Below are 24,299 nucleotides of genomic sequence, written 5' to 3' on the forward strand. Positions count from 1 at the left end.
CACCTGTCTCTTTTATCACAGGTAAGACATTCCTCGGGACACGTTTGCGCTGTTAAAATGTGAAATAAAATTTACGAGACTTATTATCTATTATACTGCACATATTTAAAGTATTATAAGATTATAACATACCTAGATACAGCAACAAATTGAGCTTATTTAATTTTAAACGAACAAAACAATTCGGCTTGTAATTTTAATTGTATCAATTTAATGAATGGTGCTAACGTTAATATTTAAGAAATACAAGATATGAGTCGTGTTATGTGAAAAGGGGGCTTAATGCATGTGCGTCAAGTGTCTTCCCAGATTAGCCTGTGCAGTCCTCACAGGCTAACCAGGAACGACACTTTCCGTTTAAACTTGATTTTATGGTAACAATATACTTGTTTAAAGCAAAACTATCATAAAAGCGGAAAATGTCGTTCCTGGTTAGCCTGTGTTGACTGCACAGGCTAATCTGGGACAACACTTTACGCACATGCATTGAATCCTTTTTTTACAAAGCACGGCTCATATACATTTCATTACCTTGAGATACACTCTGCATAATGGAGATACAAACGATCACCACAAATATTCGACACGATTTTTCGTGTTTTAGATATTGCATCGAAACTCGAAAAGCCATATTAAATCGTTGTATATAAATTATATATAAGTCCACTGTTAATTAACGATTATGCCACGCCGATTGAAGAAAGTATTTACACCATCAGCATTCATTATGATATTCTTTTGATTATGATTTAATTTGACAAATGGTCAAACAAGTTAATAACTGCCTAAACCGTTTGTCAGTACAATCTTAAAACGCACCACCTTCAGGTTTAAATGGCTTACATTAAATTTATACATGAACGAGGAGGATGTATTTGACTAGGGGAAATTGTTACTACACGGATGTTTAGATTGCTTTTAATCAGCATGTTAATACTGAATTGTAATGACAGAAAATATGTGTATTTTATAAGTTTCAATGTACATCGGCATTTGATAGCGATTGTAATGCACACTATTTCATCAAATAATACACCAAACATATTTCAACACGTTTCACTTCGACCATAATGGTCCCGACAATGTGTCCAACAACAACAAACACGATTATTGTCTGTGCGTGGTAGCCAAAGAAAGAAACTATAATAAACAAGAATATTGCCAAGCAATATATGTCCCCTACCGGCTCCGCCATTGTCAGATTTTTTAATATATATTTGTTGCCATAGCAACCAGAATTTTTGACGTAGGAACAAAATGAAATGACGTGCATAATGACTATGTTGCCATCTATTTATGTTTCAAGTTTCATTAAAAAATATGAAGAACTTTTAAAGTTATCCCATGATCCACAAAAGTGTGACGGACTGACAGACAGACAGATACACAGAGCGCAGACCAATAGGTTAAGGTTAAACCGGTAGGGGACAATAATAGTTACGTTATTAAAGGTATGCGGTTTATATCAGACGCATATATAAGCTCATAATAAGAAAACAGTTAAATATGCATACTATTTAAAGGGATCTTTTCACGCTTTGGTAAATTGACAAAATTGAAAAAAGTTGTTTCAGATTCGTAAGTTTTCGTTTTAGTTATGATATTTGTGAGGAAACAGTAATACTGAACATTAACCATGCTCTAATATAGCCATTATATGCATCTTTTGACGATTTTAAAACCTAAAAATTATAAAGCGTTGCAACGCGAAACGATTGAATAATTTGGAGAGTTCTGTTTTTGTCGTTAAATTTTGTGAAACTACGAAGATTGCTTATATAAGGTATAAAATACGTCAAGAATGTGTACTCGGCGGAATAGCTCAGTAGGCTAAAGCATTTTTACTTCAGGACTCTGGCAGGACTCCAGGGGTCACTGGTTCGAAACCTGCTCCGGGCAATGTTCTTTTCCTTTTTTAAATTTTTTTTTTGATTTTTTACTGGAGCTTTTTTGATCCAATGTTTACATTTATCAATATAAAGCATTTAATGAATAAGTTTAAAAAATGCCAAAATCTGTGAAAAGGCCCCTTTAAGTTAATTAACCATAGTAAGATGCATGCATCTAATATAGAAATAGATACAGATTTTTTAAATGAACAATCTCTAAAATTAATTTGGTGCACAGTTATTTTTTTATCAGCAATATTATTGTGATGTTTGCGACATATGTCGTATAATCTTGTTTTATGTTACTAAACTGTTTTGGCTTCTAAGCATAAGGCAGAAAATGTACCGCATCTTAAGATCAGACACAGAAGGCTAATTAGTTAGGAAGATTATCCTGTGTTGCTTTCGCGGTCATCATTGGATTTGCTGTCCGTTCTCGAAGATTGTGCATGTTAAAGAATACATTGGTTCATTTATTTTTTGTTGTGTGTGTTGAGTGTGTTATATTTTTTCAATATAATACCTGTTCGAAATCGAAGTATCCTTCATCGGGTAGGATGTGTCATTTTTATATAGTTAGTTGAATATATGAAACATAAATCGACCGAAAGATAAGCCTGTAGTTATTACTGAAATACATGCCATAAATGCAATATCATTGATGTCTTTATAAAGTGTTTAAATATATTAAATCGTTGTGCATAACACTGTAAACATTTATGTATTGTCCTAATAAGTAATGAAGAGGTCTTAGACCGGCCGGACTCGTATGTCATAAAGGAAAGAAGAAACACTATACGACTGATTGAAAAACGGCATTTATTGCAAAATGCCATAAAGAAAGACAGTGAAAATATATCATGTTTTTTTCCTATAATGACATAATGGAAAAAGGGCATTTATTGCAAAATGCCATAAAGAAAGACAGTGAAAATATATCATGTTTTTTTCCGTGGGTGTTGAAATTTGTGTCGATAATAACGACGTTACTGTGTAGAAGGAATTCAAAAACAAGTATGGCCAGGATCGATTTTCATTGGTACAAGAGCTCACGTGATTCTATAACTCAATATGATTGGACAATTAAAAATAGCAACAATTAACGTTTGGGTTACACTCCACCCCAGTAATCAAAAGCGTACAATGACATAAAAAAATTTAGGTGTGCATAAAATGTTATACATTAAACATCATCATAAAATAATATAGTTGATACACGATTCAATACCAATTCAATATAAAACCAAGGCATTTTTATTTAATACATTTAATGATATGAGTACCGGTGTCAAGCAAGATGGTAAATACTAATACGTGAGCATTTGTGCATACGTCTCTGTTTAACGTAGATTAAGATTCGTACTTTAGGAGCGTGCGTCTAGTTGGCAAAATCTATATTTCAGTTTAAATAATTTTATATTTCTTTAATCATATGAACCGCTACACATGAAATTTAAGGAAGGCATATTCGGTCCTGAACATTTGCTAATGTGACGTCGAATTCGAATTCGATGCCGTTAGAAGAAAAGCTGGATGGACAATCTGAAAGAGTGGACATCTCTTCCCATGGATGAATTACTCAGCAGCACACATCATACCTGTCGTCCCCCATTCCCACTCCCACCAACAGCCCGACCGGTCAAGGAAATGATGATGATCAATACAATTCTATGATCAATAATATGGTCATTGCTAGCATTCGAAAAGATGCAACGAAGAATCTGTTTGTTTCTGTTTTTCAGCAGCATACACAATATTTATGAAGTGTTTGAACAACATATTTACACACGTGTGATTAAAACATTATTAAAGACGAATGTTATTATCTAAAATGCAATTATTTTGCTGAAGACGTTTTTATCTAGAGGTTGCATCAATCTCCAAATTTTTTTAATTGAAGGATATTATCCAAACTAACCTAGAACACCCTATCAAGTTTTCCAAGCTTGTTAAAAATAGTTAAAGATTTTAGAAGCACAATTTGAGCATTACAATAAACAATCGAAATGCGTAATGTTTCGCGCCATCTTTCTGGATGTATTCGCTAACACACACCATTTTTATCAGCTTATATTCGCCCTTAATGTAAGAGTTTGACTTCTTGAATTTGCCTTTGTTAAACTGCAATCTCTTGTTATTATTCATGTCAATATACTGAGCGTGCACTAGGCTCTTTAACTCTTTATGAGTTATTATAATACATTAATATCGAAAGGAAACTGTGAATTAATTATACATTGTAATTTTTCGTAAAGTGTGAGATTTCGATTGATATTTTCTAGAGATGGGACCGAATATTCGAGAATCGGCCGAATATTCGAATCCGAAATTCATATTCGAATATTCTATTTTTAAGCAAAGATACTGCTAAAAATATAAGTTATACGTAATAAGTACATGGCCAAAGTCGCAGTTTTGGTTAAGTGCAGTTTTGGTTTAGTGCAGATGACTTTCCTGTATAAATCATTGTTTTGATAACTGCTGCCATCAATGAACGAGATGATAGTTCGCAAACGGGAGGGTATAATGAGAGGGACCAATCACCAATTTACTTTAAATTTATATTGATGCAATATGTACGAAATATTATCTTATAATCAGTCGAAAAGGACAATTTATTTATTTGAACCATCAATGTGTATCGATAATCATTTAATGTGTTTTATATACAAAATCTGTGTTTTGACAGGTCGTTTAACCTCATATGGTATAATAGACAGTATCTTTTGACTTGATTGGGCCGCAATTGGCTTTTATTTCAGTGCGACACATCTATCAATAGCAATAAGCGACCTATATAAAATCAATAATTTGCCGATTATCGCTGATAAGATGTCAAAATCAACACTGGTGCATTCGAGTAGTAGAAGTAGGTGTAAATAGGGTTTTGTATTATTTTCGTAGTTTATATGCAGGCTAGCCATATTGTGTACAGACGGGAGGTGGTTGTTACGTAATGTAGGGCCGTGGCGTATGGTCGCATTGAACTTCATGCTTAGAAATAGCATAATTACATGTGTTTGCCATTGGAAGTGTATAATCTGACTTGTAAACTGGTAAAACAGTTCAATATTTCAATTATTGCATGTAAGGCGAGGGCACTTACTAAACAGACTCAGCGAGAACGTGTCAAATGCCTGCCTATTCTGGATTACCGTTCCTTGACTCTACGTGCATGGGTCAGGCACAAACGAAATATAAGCGAATACCATTAACCTGCGATGTGTTAATTGAACCTATCGCATTGACCGTAGTTTGAGAAAAATAATTTAATAAATTAAGAACTTATAAATCGTTGGTCTATTTGTTTTTCATATTTTATGATGGGAGGAAGGTGTGTCTTGAGTAACGTTATGTAATAGTAACGTTATATAATTATATAACGGCGTATACGTTATATTAACCATGTATACCCTCATTACGTTTTCGGCAAAGTTGCATACAATCTTCTGAACTGTGACACTAGAGAAGAAAGATATTGTACCTTTTGCAATTCTAGTGATATTGAGGACGAGTACCATTTTGTCATTGTATGCAAGTGTTATACTGTAATAAGAAAGAAATATATTAAACAATATTACTATGTTAAACCTTCTGTATTTTTATTTACACAACGTTTGACCTCATGTAATAAGACAGATATAAATAATCTTTGTAAGTTTGTTAAGGACGCTCTAAACTACAGAAACACACACAATTTTGTTAATAACTGAAACACAGTTCATCACCGAATAAATTCTCGATAATGTATTGTTTAACTAATAAGTTTGTATAACCCTTTCACTTAATGCTATGTCATGTTGTTTTATGTATTATATATGTATATGTATTGAAGACGATGTACTTGTACAAGTCTTAAATAAAATGTTCTGTTCTGTTCTGTTCTGACACTGAACGTCTACCTGCTGATCTAAGATGGAAGGACCTACTATATCCTCGTATTGTGTCATATATAATTTTATTGTATTTTTTGTCCATTCTGTTTTTCGGCTTGTTACGATTTTACTATTAATGTTTTGCACGAATCTATATGTGTTTGCTGGATTTTTCTTTTGCTGTGTCCAACAGTGTTTATGTCATATCACGGCAGTCCTAAAGCTTTTAATGAGCGATGTTTCTATTGCCTAGTTGTACTTCGTGCTGAATGCAGTTACTTTTAATAAAAAAAATATTTCCCCTTTGTTTGATCATAATTGCCTCTTTACAACAGCATCGTATTACACCTACATACAAGGAAACTCATGTTTGCCCAGTGTTATGTATACTCCATAAAAGTATAATCTTTGCCGCAAAAAGTAATGGAAAATATCGAAGGTTTAAACAAGTTGTGGCTGCATTAATACTCGTTGAAACAAACATTGTATACTGTCTGCATTCTTCTTATTGATAACTTCCTTGCTTTTGCAGAAATACAGATTCAGTGTACCACAAAATAATTCTAGTTCAGCTCGACATATGTATGAATGTCTCTTGTGTCAGCCAATTGGTTGTAATTCGATCTCGCCGAAGTAGCTTCAGTCAGGTTATCTGTAAGTTACATCATCAGGTACAACATAAGCATCATTTTGAGTTTAATAAGTACGAGCTGATGTATATTTGTTGGTTATATAGACACATTTTTGAATTAGTAATACTGTCCAGTTCTATACAGAGGGATTACATGACATTGTTTAATCTCCTTTTTATAGCAAGGGTAAACATTTCTGATTTGCGTGAATTAGTGTCTTTATAAAGTTTAAAGAAAATAAGTGATAACCAGAATTCAAATACGTTTTTTTAAACTGACTGACCTTAAACTGTATTAGATTTCAGTTTGGTTTATTTGCTATTTTTGAATGTGTTGAATAACAAAATATAACCTTTACTATATTTTAAATACCAGCATCATATTTATGACATCATTATCCGAAAAATTACTCAAAACTCATCATGATTAACACTTGTCCACTTTGAAACAATAATAAGAAGATACAAAATAGAAAATTTGAATGTAACTGTTTATCACTATTGGTGTTGCACACAACATTTTAATTGTTTGTTAATAGCAATATGGTCATTATATCATTTAGGCATATGCAATAAATTTCAATGGAAAATATGACTGAAATTGTTAAACAATGATTTTAGAAAAAGTTACAAGAGTGTTCCGTTCAGTCCTCGATATGTTTATCATATTCCATTATTTGATATACAGTGACAAATGAGCGAAATCAATATTGGACATAGTTAGACAGATTAACCAGAAAGTCATAAAAAAAAATCGTCACAAAATTAAGCAATTATAGTTTTAAGTGGATGAATACCAAAATTGGTCTGAATTACTCACTGGTATAACACGCGTACATTTATTGGATTGCTCATCTATAATACAATAATAATAATAATAATAATATTAATAATAATAATAATAATAATAATAATAATAATAATAAAAATACAATTATACAAAAATACAATAATCATTGGCTATCCCGCTAGCGCAGTGGTTGGTAATTTCGTTTCTCCACCAAAGCGACCCGGGTTCGAGTAATGTTCCCGGCAGCATGTGAATTTTGTAGGTGGTCACCATACCGGACAGGTTTGGTTTACTCCGGGTACTCCGGCTTCCCCCCACAACCCAAGACCACAGCAATACTCGTTTATCACATGAATCTTATACAAAACGCAAACATGAATAAATTCTCCATACCACTGTCAATTCTAGTGTAGCTGTTATCCTCTTTGACTGCTCTTTTTCCTCCGTTTTCTCTCATCCTATATATGAAAAATATGTGCACTTAATTGATGTGTAGTATTCAAAGGTTTGTATTTTAAGTCTTTCTTAAATTAATAAAGTTAATTTAATCAAAATTTAGTTGATCAATTTATTTTTGTTCAAGTATGGGGCAATATAAAATAGGCTTATCCGAGTGTGGGCGTCAATAATTCGAATGATTCTAAATCAACAATTTCTGCGAATGACTGTCTTGATTGCTAACATAGATCCAAAACGCAAACGTTTTCGTTTACAGGTATGTAGGAACGAAGAACGACAGTATGTAACACGCTCCAAAATGTATCTGTATCTCATTTATTCAAGAGTCGTTATGTTTTTCATTTCGATGAAGTAGTACTGCCAAGAATACGCTCTTATGAGTATTATTGCTTTCAATAAATGATTTAAAATAGCTTTACCTGAAATACACCAATAATACAATGCTCAGAAATGTTATCGCAACGCCGATGGTGATAGCAACGGCTATTACTGTAGCCGTAAACTTAGCAATATCATCAGCTTCACTCGCCATTGAGTCTACAAAATGGTATGATTTTATTAAGCTCATTAAGCAGAATTTAACCAAGGCCGTACTGATTTAATATAATAAAACAAGAAGAGAAATAAGCCAAAGACGATTTGAACGGAACCAAGCAGATGTTTCATGTACATCACTACGCTGCATCATTTAGAACTAAATCTGTAAAGAGAGCGCGTTTGACACTCACAATACAATTCAGAAGGCTAAGTCGATACTTGATTTCAGGCCATGTTTAGATATTTTAGATATTGTATGTATTTTGCTCGTCAAAACACTTCCATTAAATTAGAAGGGATAATAACGAACGTATAAACCTCAATTTATCATGACAGAAGCTTATGCATTGTGAGATACAAATCACTTTTTTTGTATTGGGCATTAGTTTGATGCCCGCTTGGGCTTTGTTTTTACAGTTCGCTTAGTAGTTTCTATTAAATTTCTTATTTTGTATGATATAAGAAAAGGGCAGACGGAATCCATTTATTGTGTTATGACTGTCCCTTAAAGGTAATGCATAAAACTTGCTCTGAAATGTACAAAATACAAAACACTTATTTTCTTTACCATATGCCTCTGTATAAATCCGGGTATACATTCCGTTGGGTACACGTCGAACTTGTACTGTATATCTCCAGCAATCACGTAACTTCGTAAATGTTTGTTTTAAGAATTAGTTTTACTAAAACACCAAAACATTTAGCGAACACGTACAATTTATTTAAACTTCTAATATTAATATTGAATAAGAAAACACTACTTATGCGTTCGCTTCATTAGAAAAGACTGCGTATCTTGCATTTAAAGGAAATTATATCATTATTGATGTAACCACAAAGACTTTCAATTTCGGAACGAACAATTACCCATGTGTCTACATAGTCATGAGCATGCATTGTTGATTTATCGTGTATTACATATGTTATAGGCTGATGTTGTTCTCTATCAGACTATAATTTCAAACCAATCCTGCAATTAGATAGTTTTCAACGATAAGCTTGACAATACTAAATATAGTTTCGACTTTTATAAATATTTATTTTTTAAAGTTTACCACATCATTTTTTGTGGTTTTAATACACCGGTTTACGAGTTTATTCGGATATTGGAGTCGTATTTTTGTAAATATTATTTACTGCTCATTGATTGTCGTACGAGTAAATGTTAACAAATTGATAAATAAAACTATGAAAGTACTGACACTTTAAGGCATGTACTTGTTGCAGTTATTTTGCGCTTAACACTGTACAGGAAGTAAGCACATGTTTGAAATGTATGCTCGGAAATATTTATTTGAAGGTTCAACATCGAATAAAGATTATGCGAATAGAAAAAGGTGATGTAGAAAATTAGTGTTTCATAATATTACAGTTTTTATTTAAAATTATTAATAGCAATACGTGTCTCAAGTATCAAATAAATAAATAAATAAAATAATAATAAATGCAAATTAGCTTCTTGTTGTAAATTTTTATTACATGATATATTCATAAATGTTGTGTAGTAAAAAGTATAGTATAATGTATTTCGACATATAATAAGCAATATGTTGTAAGCTACCTTAATTTTTTCTTTAGATACCAATTGCCAAATAAAATTAAAAGATAAGCAAAAACAAAGCATATTAATTGAATAACCCAAGAAACAGAAAAGACACCATCTGCATGATAACCGTTTCAATTTTAAACGCTAATTACAAAAAGCAACAAAATATATTTTTAATATAAGTTATATAATCAGTAGAAATCAACTCGAATTTAAAAAGTAAATAAACATAGGCGAATAGCAAAGACGTTGAAATTAAATTATTGAAACAAAAATAGTGAAACTTACGCAACCGGTCTCATTTTTTCCGGATTTTAATAGTTGACTTGACAGTCTCGATCATGAATTTAGGTTTAAATACCTTATGCATGTCGGGTTGAATAAATATACTTTTCAATGGGTTCTGTTATTCTTAAAAAAAAAGCAAAATCATGCGTTACAAATAAAAGGCATTTTTTTGTTTTTTAGTGTAAAAATGGGGGAGGACAAGGCGATCTTTTAACGCCGACCATTTTTATTAGTCGCATTGAAACAAATAATGTGGAACAAAACAGTCTCTTTTTTTCTGATATGGCCTGTTTTATAACAGACGAATCATGCATATCGCTTGAAACATAAATGCAAATCATGAAGTCAAGTAATAGTTTGAATTAATATCCCGACGAACATTAAATAGAAATAAATATATAACATCCTTAAACACTGACAAATGAGTTTTGCAAACTTAAACAATTGATATGGAGCTCTAATCATGCCTCAGCTTCAGGGAAAGGATTTATCAACACACCAGTAAAAGTAATGTTAACGAATATAAATAAAATAATCATGCTTTGAAAACTTGTTTAAATACAAGGACGCGTTGGCAGCTATCGTTAATTGGAACAATTACAGTTTTGATTATTTTCTTTAATTCAAGCTTGTTTATCCATTATGTATTTTAAATGCAACTAAAAATACAATCGGTATGTTTCGCGTTTCGTTGTGACAAAAAAAACTAAAATATACGGTTGCCATTAAGAAAACAAAAATCGTACAAAATTATGACGAGGATGGGTTCAAAAATGTTACATATTGACATATACTAAAATCACTAAAAGATAAATTGTTTATTATTTCAACCAAAATTTAAATCAATTAGAATAGATAACAATTGAGTTAGTAATTATGGCGGAAAGTTATTTTTTGAATCAATTTGTCATGACAGGAAGAAAAAGATCTTAACATAAAATCCGAGTTCTTAAAACAATTCTGTGTTGTTGGCTGAGCGTCTCTTCGGAAGAAGGCGGACTTCCAATGCATAAACAAATAATTTAAAATAATTCATGTTTGAAAAGAGATAATGCACATTTCGTTATTAAACATGGTTTGAAAAAAGGTAATAAATACATTGAATACATATACACCATATAAAAATATAATTTTACACTTTTCAACATAAAAGAAATCTTTAAGTCAATAGATAAAACAGACTAAATAAAATACATTAAAATTGTAATACCTGTTGAGTGGAAACATGAATTCAATAAAAAAGAGCTCGGTTATGCGAAACCACACTACATGCTTAACAAAAAAAAATTAGCAAAGTTGTTTATAAATCACGCAAACTAATACACAATCATTACGATTTCGAATAATTTGATAAAGACACGCTCTCTAATTCAGACATTAACCAAAAAGCCACCTTCAGCAAACCAATCAAATGAACTGCTGTCACAAAACTTTTAAATATAAAAACTTCATGGGTATTTTATCAAACAATATCGACCTCCAATAATTCAATCAAGTTCCGTCAATTGTATGTGATATGAGTAATGTATTCTGAAACAAATATACATGTGTTCTGAGCTTGTCAAGACATTCTAACGTTTTGAATGGACATTAACGACTTTATTTACAAAATGTAAGAAAAGCGAAAACACATAACAATACATTCTGGAATTATTTCATTCTGTTAATGAACCAAAACTGATTCCAACAAGGCACACGTAATAAACGCAGTGGTATTCTTGTAATGGCTGAATATTTTACGTTTGAACGCAAAAAGGAACACACAAGCCACATATAGATGCTTTTGTATTTTGTTTGGAATGATACAATTGATCGCGACGAAATAATCGAGAGAACACAGAACCACGCATATATATTTGATACGCGCTCAGCGCATTTTATGCAAAATTATTACAACTACCTAAATGCAACACACTCATTGTTTTATTCATGTTTAATCTTGTTATTGTGTCTTAATACGTACGTGTACTTGTGTTATGCTATTCAATCCCGTTTACTTTTAAATTATGAATGAAATCGTAACTAATTTAACTATTTTTCACATACCACCAATAGTCTTATAAAATCCAATCTTTCAACAACACACACTCTTTGCTTTGTTTGTCCGTGTTGTTTTTGTTTCTTTGCCTATACCTTTATGAAAATGTGAAATGCATTTCGATTGTTGTTACCTTTAAATAATTAATAGACTCCACACTGATTTGAAGATGTTTTTCTCACATCAACAATAGTCTTCATATATGCTAGGTACCATACTTATTATCGAAAAGCGTCGTGAAACAAATATACTCATTTTAAATTGCACAGAAAAAACATATATAATATGTTCACAATGGAAATACTAAAATGAAGTTACAAAAAATAATATATGTGTAAAAATATAATTAGTAAACTAAAATATTTACCATTCGTGGCAGTAAAATAAATATAATGTTAAGCTTTTACATACCAGAGACTTATTTACAGATTGTCGTATTAAAAAAAAGTAAGTGCATGTACTATGAAAAAAATTGTGTTTTAAATATATGTTTATAAGTCAGAATTGCTATTTTGTTGTTCTGAACATGCATACATAATGTGTTAAATCTACATTTTTGAAAACACATTCTAGGCAGTTACAGCTGCTGTCATAAAACGTGTCACAGAAGGTCATCGAAACTATATTCTTTATTGGAGAATCCGCAACTTGTTTAATCAGTGCAATAGTGTGATTCACTTCACTCCAACGTTTGAATAAGTATTTGAGGAACCAATCTGTTGCAGGACGCACTCGTAACAGAAGTTGAACTGTTCCTGAAAAAGACAACACTTAATTCCACTGTGTTTAATATATGTTTTAGTGCACTATTTAATCATCAGTTATCTATAAATTTACACACAATTTTGCCATTTTTAACGATGAAGTACTTAATTAATCCAACATTTTTTTAAATTGATCTTAAATCATTTCAATTTAAATACGTTAAAGCGCATTTAATATTACAAAAATGATTAAATATGATATTTATACCAGAACGCTAATCAATGAACCCCTATTATTGGTTTATCGCTAAACACATTGTAACCATCTTTGACGTTCACGGTCTAATATACTTAACGGCATTCAGACATTGTAGATAACCTACCATGTTTGCAATGGCCTTCGTCCTCCTTGTTTGTACCCTCCTGACCTCGTTCACCACACTGACTTCCTGTTCCATTTCCATCTTCTCAAGTAAGTTAGACACCGTACAGAACAGTCCGCAGTGTTTCGCGCCGTCTCTGCAAACAAGCAAGCAATGAAACAACATAGTTCCAAACGTATGCATGCATGTGGATATAAAAACACATTGTGGTATTGTGAAGAGTTACTTAAGTTTTGGAAAACACATTCAAAACTTACACTAATTTTTGATGTTTTATAATGATACATTATTTATAACAAGTTTCATCAGAAGTTCAACGACAAAATAGTTATGTGATATCTTTTCTCGTGCAAATATTATAAAACATGTAAAAACATGTCGGTACTTTACAAAATAGTCGATAACACGGCAAATAGACCTATAACATCAATATATTCGAGTACACTTCTTCAATGAATGGCATTAATCGTACTATGCATGATTAATTTTCAGATGAAAAACGTTTGCCATACAAGCAATGTAGAACAATTGGTCCACTCGAAGCATCTGCAAGTTGCCCAACAAACTGGATGACATGGATAAAACTTGCCGGAGTTGTTGGTACATTGCTACCCTGTGGCCAGTCAGTGTACTGGATGTGGGTCACGGCTTTCACCCTGCCGTCCTAAATGAAAACATTGGACTTATTTAACTTAGTTAACTGCCTCGGAAGTCTCTTCAAAGCTTTTTATCTTGGAACGCAAATTGTTTTTTATCCCATCAATAAATAGTGAGTGTAAAATATGTTGTACATATTGGTAATTTTTTAATTTTCATCTGTGTGAAATTTGGGTATTGTTACACACATTTAAATTTCATGAATAATTTATAACTGCATAGTTTATTGTATGTAAATTGTTTTATAAACATTATCTTTAAATCTAGATTCATCGCAAGGATAGAAACCCCTGTCACAATTATGAAGACCTTGCCTTAATGAAAGTGATCACAGGATTATAAAAGACTGGGGAAAACAAACTAGAAAACAAACACTCATCTTCAAAAGAACATATGTTACTCGTTTTATATTTGATTTGGTTCAAGCTAATGGAATTTATATTCGTACTTTCTTATATTTCAGTGAAAGCATGCGCAGCACCCAGTTGTCTCTCTTGTCAACTTTCCTGTCAGTTGTCACCTCGAAGTCCCCAACCACCAACACCTGATTGTCCGCGGGATAGAAGACTCCAACCTACAGAACGACCAATATCATCACATGAGCTTACGGTTCTATAATAGAATCATCACACAGTATGTAAAACAGTAAACGAGCGTTAGAATTTCTTATGGACATATATTTTGTATACTTGAAATATACTAATATAATAAATCCCATTTTTATTATCAAAATATGGAATTCTATTCATGTCATAATAGCAATGTTATTCTCTATGAGTAAATCTTTTTGCTAAAGAAAATGCACAAAAAACATAACACATTTCATAACTTAAAAAGTAAAGAACATATTTCTTCTAAAACACAAAACTTATTTATAATTGGGTCACCGCCCTTGAATGTCAAAAACACAAATGGGGATGTTAAACAGGTTAAATTCGACCATTCACCCTAGCACTCACTATATAATTAAGAATTGAAATAAAAATCATTTTACAAAAAGTAATTGAAAGTGTATGAACAATAAGTAAAATAATACAGTACCTTGTCAGTTATGAGATCGTGGAAGCTCACTATCACCGTGCAGTTCTCTTGAAAGATCAGTGTAAGGAAGTCTTGAACGGTGCCGGATAACGGGGACTGGGCCGCGATATACCGGCGTTTGACCTTGAAACTCTACAATGAGTGATTACGAACCATTAAGATGTTGTTCAAAATAGAAATACTGAAAGTTCGGACGAATTTTCAAGGAAACTTATTGTTAACATTCAATGGGCTTTAATGATATGCAAATGGTCGATTGCGTATACGCGAATGAATAATTTGGACCTGTGCCGATTACTTTCTAATGATATTGTAACACAGGAAAACAACATATTTAGATGCATAAAAGAAATAAATTATCCAGGGGTTTTTACTGTCGCTTAATCAATATTCGAAAAAAAGACGTTTGTACGTTTTTTAAGTGTAACGTAGAAACCGAACAATCGTGTCCTGCATATCATCCTTTTCTGGTATTCAAACACCTTAAATGTTAGTATACATACGTCCATGTAGACGGCATTGATATAGTCACTTGTGTCAGAACGTCCTGGCAGATAGAGGCGGGGTCGGTTTTCGACGCCTAGACAGATTCAGATGAACGTTTTAAAACTTTAAACATATCACTGTGCATGTTTATTTATATATTTAAATTAGAGGTTCGATGTTTAATAACAAACATATCATAAGCGCCATAATACTTACTTGGGATATCGGCACCCTCTCTGTTTTTGTTTGTAAGAGTTGTGTTGCGTTTCAGGGCTTTCATCTCAGCGTTTGATAAATTGTTGGCAAAAGAGACAAGTTGCTGCAACGTAATATACTAGTAATCAGTTGGATGTAAAATGTTCTTTAAGAATTGGAAAATATATATTTCAAATTATGTTTTATGATTTAACACATTATGACTTAACGAATCACATGTCATCCGTGTACTGTTCAAATAAAAAGCTACTTTTTGAACTACACACATGGTTATACATACGGCTTTCCAAAGTATGATTTTTATATATAAAATAGTATATACCTTGAATAGCTTTTGCTTGGCGCTTTGATCCATACTAGTAGCGTGCATTTGGAACTGGTGAACAGACATCGGGGCGCTCTCCATCGTCAGAGCATGCGCTAGAGCCTTGTGTAGAAACTCGTATTGCTCCTAATTGCAAATAGAGTGACGACGGTCACTTTAATACAATTAAGAAAAACATAGAAACAGAAATAGTTAGCTGCACAAGGTAATGAAGACTTCAGTTTAAAGCCACACACCTTGCCTCTGACTTTAAAATGAAATAAATGTTAATCAATACATAAAGACGCAATTTGAAAGTGTACAAAATGTCATGAAATCTATAGCCAAGTTAGCAAGTAATTTATTATTTTTCAAACGGTACAGCTTTTAAAACTGAAAGTAGGATTTCTAGACGTTTACGTCCATTTCGACAAACGTGATTATGTTTAAGTTTTAAAGCGCAAAAAGACTGATTTCTACCTTGTAACCATTATATATATTCTCATTGGCATAGATACAATATGTTTCTTATTTATACTAAAATTTACTATGCCAAAATAAGGTGTGTGGGTTTAAGGCGAGGTGTCGGTAGTGTTAATAATCGTATCGAACACATAATAATGAATAAAACTGAAGTGTTTAAACCTGTTTGAATGAGATGAAATCAGTATATATGGTTCAGAAGTAATCTCTATATTTGTATATGTAAATACAAATGTATTTCCTAGCATCGCACATCAATGTACATCATATACGTACATCCATTTATCACTTGCTATACCCTGTTTCCCATGTAATGCAACCATTTCATTTTTTTATATTACACATGTGTAATACACCATTTTAAAGCGTGTTCATTGGCTTAGTTTTCGTTTATTGACCAATCGCCATTTGTTATTTACTGAAATGACGTTGCAACGTCAAAATTCCTGAACCCGTTATATAAAATATGGTATGATATGACAACTCGTGCCAGATCCTATATTTCATGTACATATTTAGTCCTCTGGCATGAACGAAAAGGGGATGTACAGCATAAATTGGTCGAGGCTAAAATAACTTTTAGTAATTTTTAATAGTTTAATTTCACATAAATATAACATTATTTCCCAGTACCGCTGTCTGCACCATGTTGACCCTGTTCCTCCGCATGTTCAGTACACATCCTTGTATCTCCACGGCTCCTTCTGCCTCGCCTTCGTGTACAAGAATGTCCAGGGCAATGTAAGTCCCCGTTCGACCTATACCAGCACTGAAGTGAGATCAAATACGCATTATAAATGGTATTCGTCCCCGTGCGGCCTTCACAGTTACTGAAGAGAAACCAAACAAGATTCATTATATCAATGGGTAAGTGCACTTTATATGGAAACGTATTTCGCATTTGAATTCGGCGTATAACGGCAATGAAGTCTGATAAAACAAGACATACCATTTCACCACGCCGTGTTAATATTATTTCCCATCAATTTGATGGTCTTTATCGAAAAAGGATTATGAATTACATTTTGTTCACAAGTTCTTATTTTTTTTATGTTTTAGGTCTATCAATATTTGTCGTTACAAATGTGTTACTGGACACTAATAGCCCTGGAAACAATACACAAATCCATTTCTACCGTTATGTTGACACATATAAACCGGCCGAATCGCAAACCAATATTATTATATACCTGCAATGAACGAGAATAGGACCTTCCAACTGTTTTTGTTGCTTCAGCACCCTATGTCGTAGCTCCAGGATAGCTGTTACGTCCTCTGGAATCCCTTTATCAGGCCAGGCAGTGAAATGCAGGTGATGAAGGGTCCGGATGCTCTTACCCTGGTAATGCAACGACTATTTGCATATTCGAATTACGGTTTAATAATAAAGGTAGTTAAACGATGTCGATATCGATTTCTCAATACTTAAGTTATTGTTTTGCGCGAACGCTAACGATAATTCATTCGAAGAAGATAAAACAGAAACTTTAACTTCATTAGTAAGCGGATAAAACTATGTGTAAATTAAAAAAAAGAAGCTTTAATCTATTTTGAGTTGTTATTATAAGCTTGAAAAATTGTCTGTCTGCTGTTCGTCAGTTATCAATAAACGTTTTTGCATTTATTACATTAACAGCACAGTCTATTCACGTATTGTATTTAAAATGTGAATGGCAGTAAGGAGAACAAAATTGTGTATGCCTTCAATTGTATCCGTTCGTGTGTTTAACTTTTCAATATTCTACCTTGTATTTACCTTAAGTACTCCATGATTGTGTATGTGTATGCACTCGTTTAAAATATAAATGCCGATGTTTTATAAATAAATATCATTACCTGATCTTATTTTCCATATTCATGTTTCATTACCTTTGCTATTTTTAAGGTACGTCGGGTAAACTCAGCAAACACCTCTTCAGTCATCATATGGACAGACACCTGCCCATAAAGCTTTGTTGCACCTATTTCTGGCCAATATTTCTCACACTTTGTCTTCTGCAATCACATGTGCATGCTTGTTCTTTTTTTAAAATACGATTAAGATTAAGAAACGATTTTAAGTTAATTCAAAAAAAATTTGTAAACAATATTTCAAATACTAAAATAGCTTGTATGTAACGTGCTACAGTCCTTAATTGACGCAAAACAACTCCTGAATGAAGACATAACATATATATTTAAGTATATGTGTAAAAGAAAGTGATTTTAACAAATAAACATTCTAATATTTTTCTTAAACAGTTCAATTCTTTTCCTAATATTGCTGTATAGTACGCAAGTAAATTGTTTATTTTAGCAAATTAATGCAAATTAGTGATGGGCCTATTCGTCACCAAAACAGAATATCTCAAATGATATATTCAATAGTACCATTGATACATGTGAATTATATATTACGAGTATGAATATGAAAAAACAATTGTACGGGATATATTTTCGATAAAGTGTAACAATGATCGAGCATGTAGGTATTTTCAAGACACATTTACTTTTGTACCAAATGTGACATCTACTTACCCCCTCTTCGTCCAGATTGGTAACCATGACGACAGTTTCGACCTTCTGTTGCCAGATCATGTTCCAGAATACACTGAAGTCTCCCATCTGCTTCGCCATTGGGCCTGGAGAATTTATGAAATTAACTGAACGTTAAAAACATGCAAATTTATCAGGTAATAATCATATAGCATCGATGAGGCTTGTTTTCAGAAAGCTTAGGAAATATATAATTGGGCCGTGATCTGTGAAAAAGGGGTTAAATGCATGTGCGTAAAGCGTTGTCTCCGATTAGCCTATGCAGTCCGCACAGGCTAATCAGGGACGACACTTTCGCCTAAACTGTATTTTTTGATAAGAAGAGACTTTCTTGAAATGAAAAATACCACACAATTGGAAAGTGTCGTCCCTGATTAGCCTGTGCGAGTTGCACAGGCTAATCTTAACGACACTTTACGCAACCACCATTACACAGAGCATGGCTAATATATTTTAGTCGATGTTGTTGATCGTCAAGAGTGATAAAATTACTTACAATATAGGTGGATGTAAACTATATAAAATAATTGGGGGTCAAAAAGGTTTACATGCGAATAAAATTATTACGACACGTATAGTATAGTGGTATTTTATTGGCCGAAGGAGGCAGAAACATTAATAATTCAAAATGTACTTGCGAAAGGGACAGAATGCAAGTAAATATGTGCTGTAAACATAATATATAGCTTTGATATGGTGCGCAATACAATTCTATTCTACTTATGCGTCATTGTGTTTACTTACCAAGCGAGGCAATATATGCATTCCTCTTCTTGTAACCCTGAAATAAAGCAATTACAATGTAACGAAGTGAAATATAAACATTTTGGACCTAGTGGTGAAGGTATACAATCTTAAACACATAGAGACATTTGAGCTTAAAATTATAGCATCGTTTAAAATTATAGCATCGTTACACGAATTGCGACAACGTCACGCTGGGTTAATTTTCTTATTTCGAACAGGATGTTAAAACATAAATTATGCATGATTTATGTTTTGTGATATAGGATAATTTCTGCTAGATCATAAACTTATGCATTCTTCAATTACTATGCAAGACTTGGCATAAAATGAACTATAAAAATGTCATTACATATTAAATCATAAAAATATTTGCAGTAACGAATTGTCTTTCAGTGACAAGGTTCGGAAGTTAACATTTTACGGCGAAGGTTCAGGTAGTTTTTAACTCACGTCAATAAAGTTTGCATTGATGTAATCCGAGTCGCCTCCGTTTACCTCTACTCTTGTCTCGTCATCTGAAACCAGTCAAGCATACAAATATCTGTTCGGAAATCTAATACTGCATTCCGACTTGTCTTCATGTAGAAAATCAATGTTAAACGCATTTAATAGGAGCAATATAATCCCATCTGCGAGTGTAGTAAGTGGTTGAAAAAGGGTATTTTGTAGTAGTTGAATTTGTAAATTACCGTGTAGGTTTATGTACAAACCATGTAGGAAGTTTTAAACGTTTAATTGCTTTTTCAAATATAGAGTAAAACGAAGGCGCGAATCAGTATAGTTTGTGTTTGTGTTACTATTTAATCATCAAGAAATAATTAAATTGTGTGAAAACAATGTGCATGCATGTAAATAGTAATACTGTATACGTTATTTTTGTTTAATAGTAAAATGCCTTTACTTAACCTTTACTTAACCCATTTATGCCTAGCGTCCAGAAAAAGGGCCTTTGCAAACAGCGTAGACCCAGGTGAGACGCCGCATCATACGGCGTCTCATCTGTCTCTACGCTGTTTACATAAAGGAATTTCTGTAAGAAATATGCTAAATATAGAAAAACATATACTATACATCCGTAATTTTGGAAATAAATTGATCCAATTCAGAAGGATGGAAGAGTCCACTAGGCATTAATGGGTTAATACGTAACCTTAATTGTTTCATAAACTGCACTGACAGACACCGACTTACATGCATAAATGCCCTGATATCTGTTTTTACCCAAGTTTTCCGTTCGCCTTGCCACGTCATAGCTTCTGGTTAGCCCGTAGGGGAATTTCTAAAACCAGGTGGAATAGAAATGACGTTACTTATACATAGCAGCATAATATATTGAACATTTTGTAAATGTATAAATGGATCAGATGAAGATGGAAATTAATTGGAACTTTATATCATTCTACATATAGAAACACCCACGTTGTTTGAGTACTTATTTCATTAAAGCTATTTACATTTCTGTTTTGATGCTGTCGTTTACTTTTCGAAATTATATTGACATATGATGCGTCAGTTATTTGAGATATAAAGTTATGAAATTCGCATTGAAAAAATTACATCAAATTCTTCTTCAAAATATTCAAACGGCTTAGATGAGACAAAATCCATCAATTGATCGACATCAATCTTTCTTTTCTTAATATCCTCCAGTCCTATGTAGTAGACATTCTCTTCCTGTTGTGCATGCTTGTTCGGGTTACCCTGGTGTTTGGCAAGAATACGCCTATCATCATCGTCTGAGGAAAAAGCAGTCAATGATATAGTTATGTACAAAAACGTCATATGAAACACTTTTATACAGAGATCTATTCTAATAAAAGGGTAGTTGAACAAAGACCACGTCGTTCAAAGAAATAGTACAAGTTTGGTAGTAAGCTGGAGAATACTATTGAACTTATTAGCATTTAGTAACTGTATTTAAATCCTTAATCATATATACATATTTCGACAGTATTCTGCGCGTTATGATAATTATTTGAAACATCAAAGCTTGTATTCCAATATGAACATGTATTCAATGTGTTTATTACGAGTTTAGATTAACCTTCTTTGTGTGATGCATATTATTGCAGAAATATGGATTAATTGTTGCCGGAAAACAAACGAGAATATATCAACCTCATTTTATTTTTGTTTACGAAAATTTCCCAAATGAATGTTAAAGGTATATGATTGAACTGTTTTCTTTCTTTATAAGTTCGCTACTTAATTGCCGCTCTTGCATTATTATGTACATCTTTTACATAAACAATCTCAAATCATCCTACACGATACTTAAAAAACGGAAGCAATATCTTAAATCAACATCTTAAATAACCGTATGCTAATTTCAGCTCGCTAAATCAACACGTATTTCCGGAAATGTGCTATTAAAGGAAACACATTGTGATAATCTGATAACGCTTTCAATAAGGCGTTTCGTTTCGTTGAAAAGTGGATTTTGACATTAAGCACATTAAAACAACAAAACATTGAACATTCCGCTTATGTCAATTACATATTAAAAAAAAAATTGTGCCATCAGTACAATTCAGTTTTTGTTTCCGATGCACAGATAAAGGTAAAATAAAATAGAATTCAAGTAATATTTTAAAACGTCCTTTATGTATAGGTGATATTTTGTCAAACAATGCGACAAAGCCGTAAAAAAACAAAGCAATATGATGAACATAAAACAACGACATTTGAAACGATAAATTCAAAACAAAATGCAAAATGTTCAGCATTAAGATTTTAACCGATTTTATGAAATTATGGAGAAAAACTCATTGGCATTGAATGCTTTCATTATGCTTTTTATTTGTTTGTGTAATATTTGTAAAACATACTCGTGTTCAAAAGTTGTAAATTACTGGAGCTTGAGACAAACATCACCGTCTTTAAAAAGAAATTTATGTGGTATAAAGCATAACGACGTAGGAGATAACAGTAAGCTCATGGATAGTGGATAGCTTATATTTCTTTAAAAATATTTGTAATCCATTAGGCTCATATATACCTTATGCCTACACATGATTGCATTGTTAATCTAAGAAAAATTCCTGTTTATGAAGCTCCAATTATTTGCACGGTTATATCTTTAAAGAAGAAATACAATATTAATCAATTCGTTCAACACAAAAAAATCAATACCTATTTCCAGTACGCTTTCATCGGTTTCAATTGCAACAGATGTATTCGACTTTGGAACATCACCGCTGTTTCTGCTTTGCCTTTCCTTTTTGTTGCTAGTTTCATTATTAGTAGAACGAACTTTTTCTGAGGGTGGTTTATCTGGTTTTATGAAAAACAAAGCATAGACTCGATCATAAATATAAACTTGATGCAGTATTATATATGGAATAGTTTGACATACATAGATGTCAAAACTGCTACGGATCAATGCACAGATGTCTATTTTCATGTTTACGATAATGAACGTTGCAATCACTTTCCTATTCATACGCCTAATGGATTGACCACTGTTCTAACTAAACAGTTTAACAAACAATAACTGCCGGTTTCACAAAGTATAATTGTCTTATACAATTGGATTCGCTATTAAGATGCTGTTCAATTATTTATTGCACATTTGCCAATGTTTTTTTTTAAATTTATTTATTACAATTATCATTAATGCACGAACAAAGAAAGAGTTAAACAATGTAACGTATTTTTACTAAAATACCTTGTTTAGCCACAGGTTTCACTACTTCATCTACGGTGTGATAGTCGTTGGAATAATCCGAATGAAGTTCACTGTCTGCCTTTCGTCTGTGCAAACCATTCAAACTTACGTTTGTATTTTAAATAAATGTGATATTAACAGATTGCTACAACAAATCGGCTATATAGTGTGTTCACAACGCGTCGCTTAAGAACATACAGGCAGTTTCGAACCAAAACATTAATAAACTCTACAGCACGCATCTTAATGCGTGAAATTATACATAGTGTACATCGGAATTATTAAAAGTATACAGATCAATGACGAATGAACAATACCTCAGTTTTAGAAAGACAACAATAAAGACTATCAAAATGATGAGTGACACGCCCCCTCCTGCTGCACCGGCAATGATAGCTACAGGTGGGTCACTGGTGTTTTCGTCTCCACGAGTTACATTCACATCTGCGCAATACATAAACTTCATGGAGGTGTGGTTTTGCCGCACAAAACACTATTGAAAGGAACTTAAACAACACTATTGAAAGGAACTTAAACATCATGATCAATGCATATATTTGTATGTATTCTTTAATTTATTCGTAAATGTTTTATTAACTGAATTTGAACAAAAGCAATGTTCATAAATAGATACTGTTCGTCAGTTTTAAAATGAAAGTGTTGTTTTCTAATAAAAGATAAATAAATTCATATTCTGAAGCTCGTTTGGCGTAGAACCAATTTACCAAATACCAACACGTTTTATGAACTATAACAAGAAGTCGTGTACTTACCACATTTGTGCCCTGTGAATCCGTTTACGCAACCTTTGGTACACGCACCACTGTCTCGATAGCATTCGTTTTCAACACAACCTTCGCTACAATTTTGGGAACATTTCATGCCGAATACTTTTGAAGTCAGGCATTCACCACATCCACCGTTTGTTTGATTGCATATGTTGTTCTTACAATTGGTACTGCATGAAACATTGCACCACCCACTGAATAAAGTATTGTTTATACATTTGTGGCATTCTCCTGA

At 32.6% G+C, this 24,299-nt stretch overlaps 2 protein-coding genes across 2 annotated transcripts in view; both read right to left on the reverse strand.

Moving 5' to 3' along the window:
• Window positions 1-5,474: 5,474 nt before the first annotated feature.
• On the reverse strand, window positions 5,475-8,963 carry LOC127857014 (uncharacterized). Its single transcript, XM_052393270.1, has 4 exons — window positions 8,750-8,963; window positions 8,064-8,181; window positions 7,579-7,643; window positions 5,475-6,416 (listed from the first exon to the last, which is right to left on the reverse strand). Exons 1-4 carry the CDS (start codon window positions 8,778-8,780, stop codon window positions 6,328-6,330), a joined length of 303 nt encoding a protein of 100 aa, XP_052249230.1. The 5' UTR covers window positions 8,781-8,963; the 3' UTR covers window positions 5,475-6,327.
• Window positions 8,964-9,858: 895 nt separating this feature from the next.
• The window catches only part of LOC127857009 (receptor-type tyrosine-protein phosphatase kappa-like), an 80,922-nt gene continuing 66,481 nt past the window's right edge, over window positions 9,859-24,299 (reverse strand). The window contains exons 17-18 of the mRNA XM_052393263.1: window positions 13,141-13,276; window positions 9,859-12,808 (exon numbers count right to left, since the gene is read on the reverse strand). Of these exons, the coding sequence (XP_052249223.1) occupies window positions 12,728-12,808; window positions 13,141-13,276 (217 nt within the window). The 3' untranslated portion in view covers window positions 9,859-12,727. The remainder of the gene's footprint in view (window positions 12,809-13,140; window positions 13,277-24,299) is intronic.

The sequence above is a fragment of the Dreissena polymorpha genome, chromosome 14 (genome assembly GCF_020536995.1).
Source record: "Dreissena polymorpha isolate Duluth1 chromosome 14, UMN_Dpol_1.0, whole genome shotgun sequence".
In the NCBI taxonomy this organism is placed as follows: domain Eukaryota; kingdom Metazoa; phylum Mollusca; class Bivalvia; order Myida; family Dreissenidae; genus Dreissena; species Dreissena polymorpha.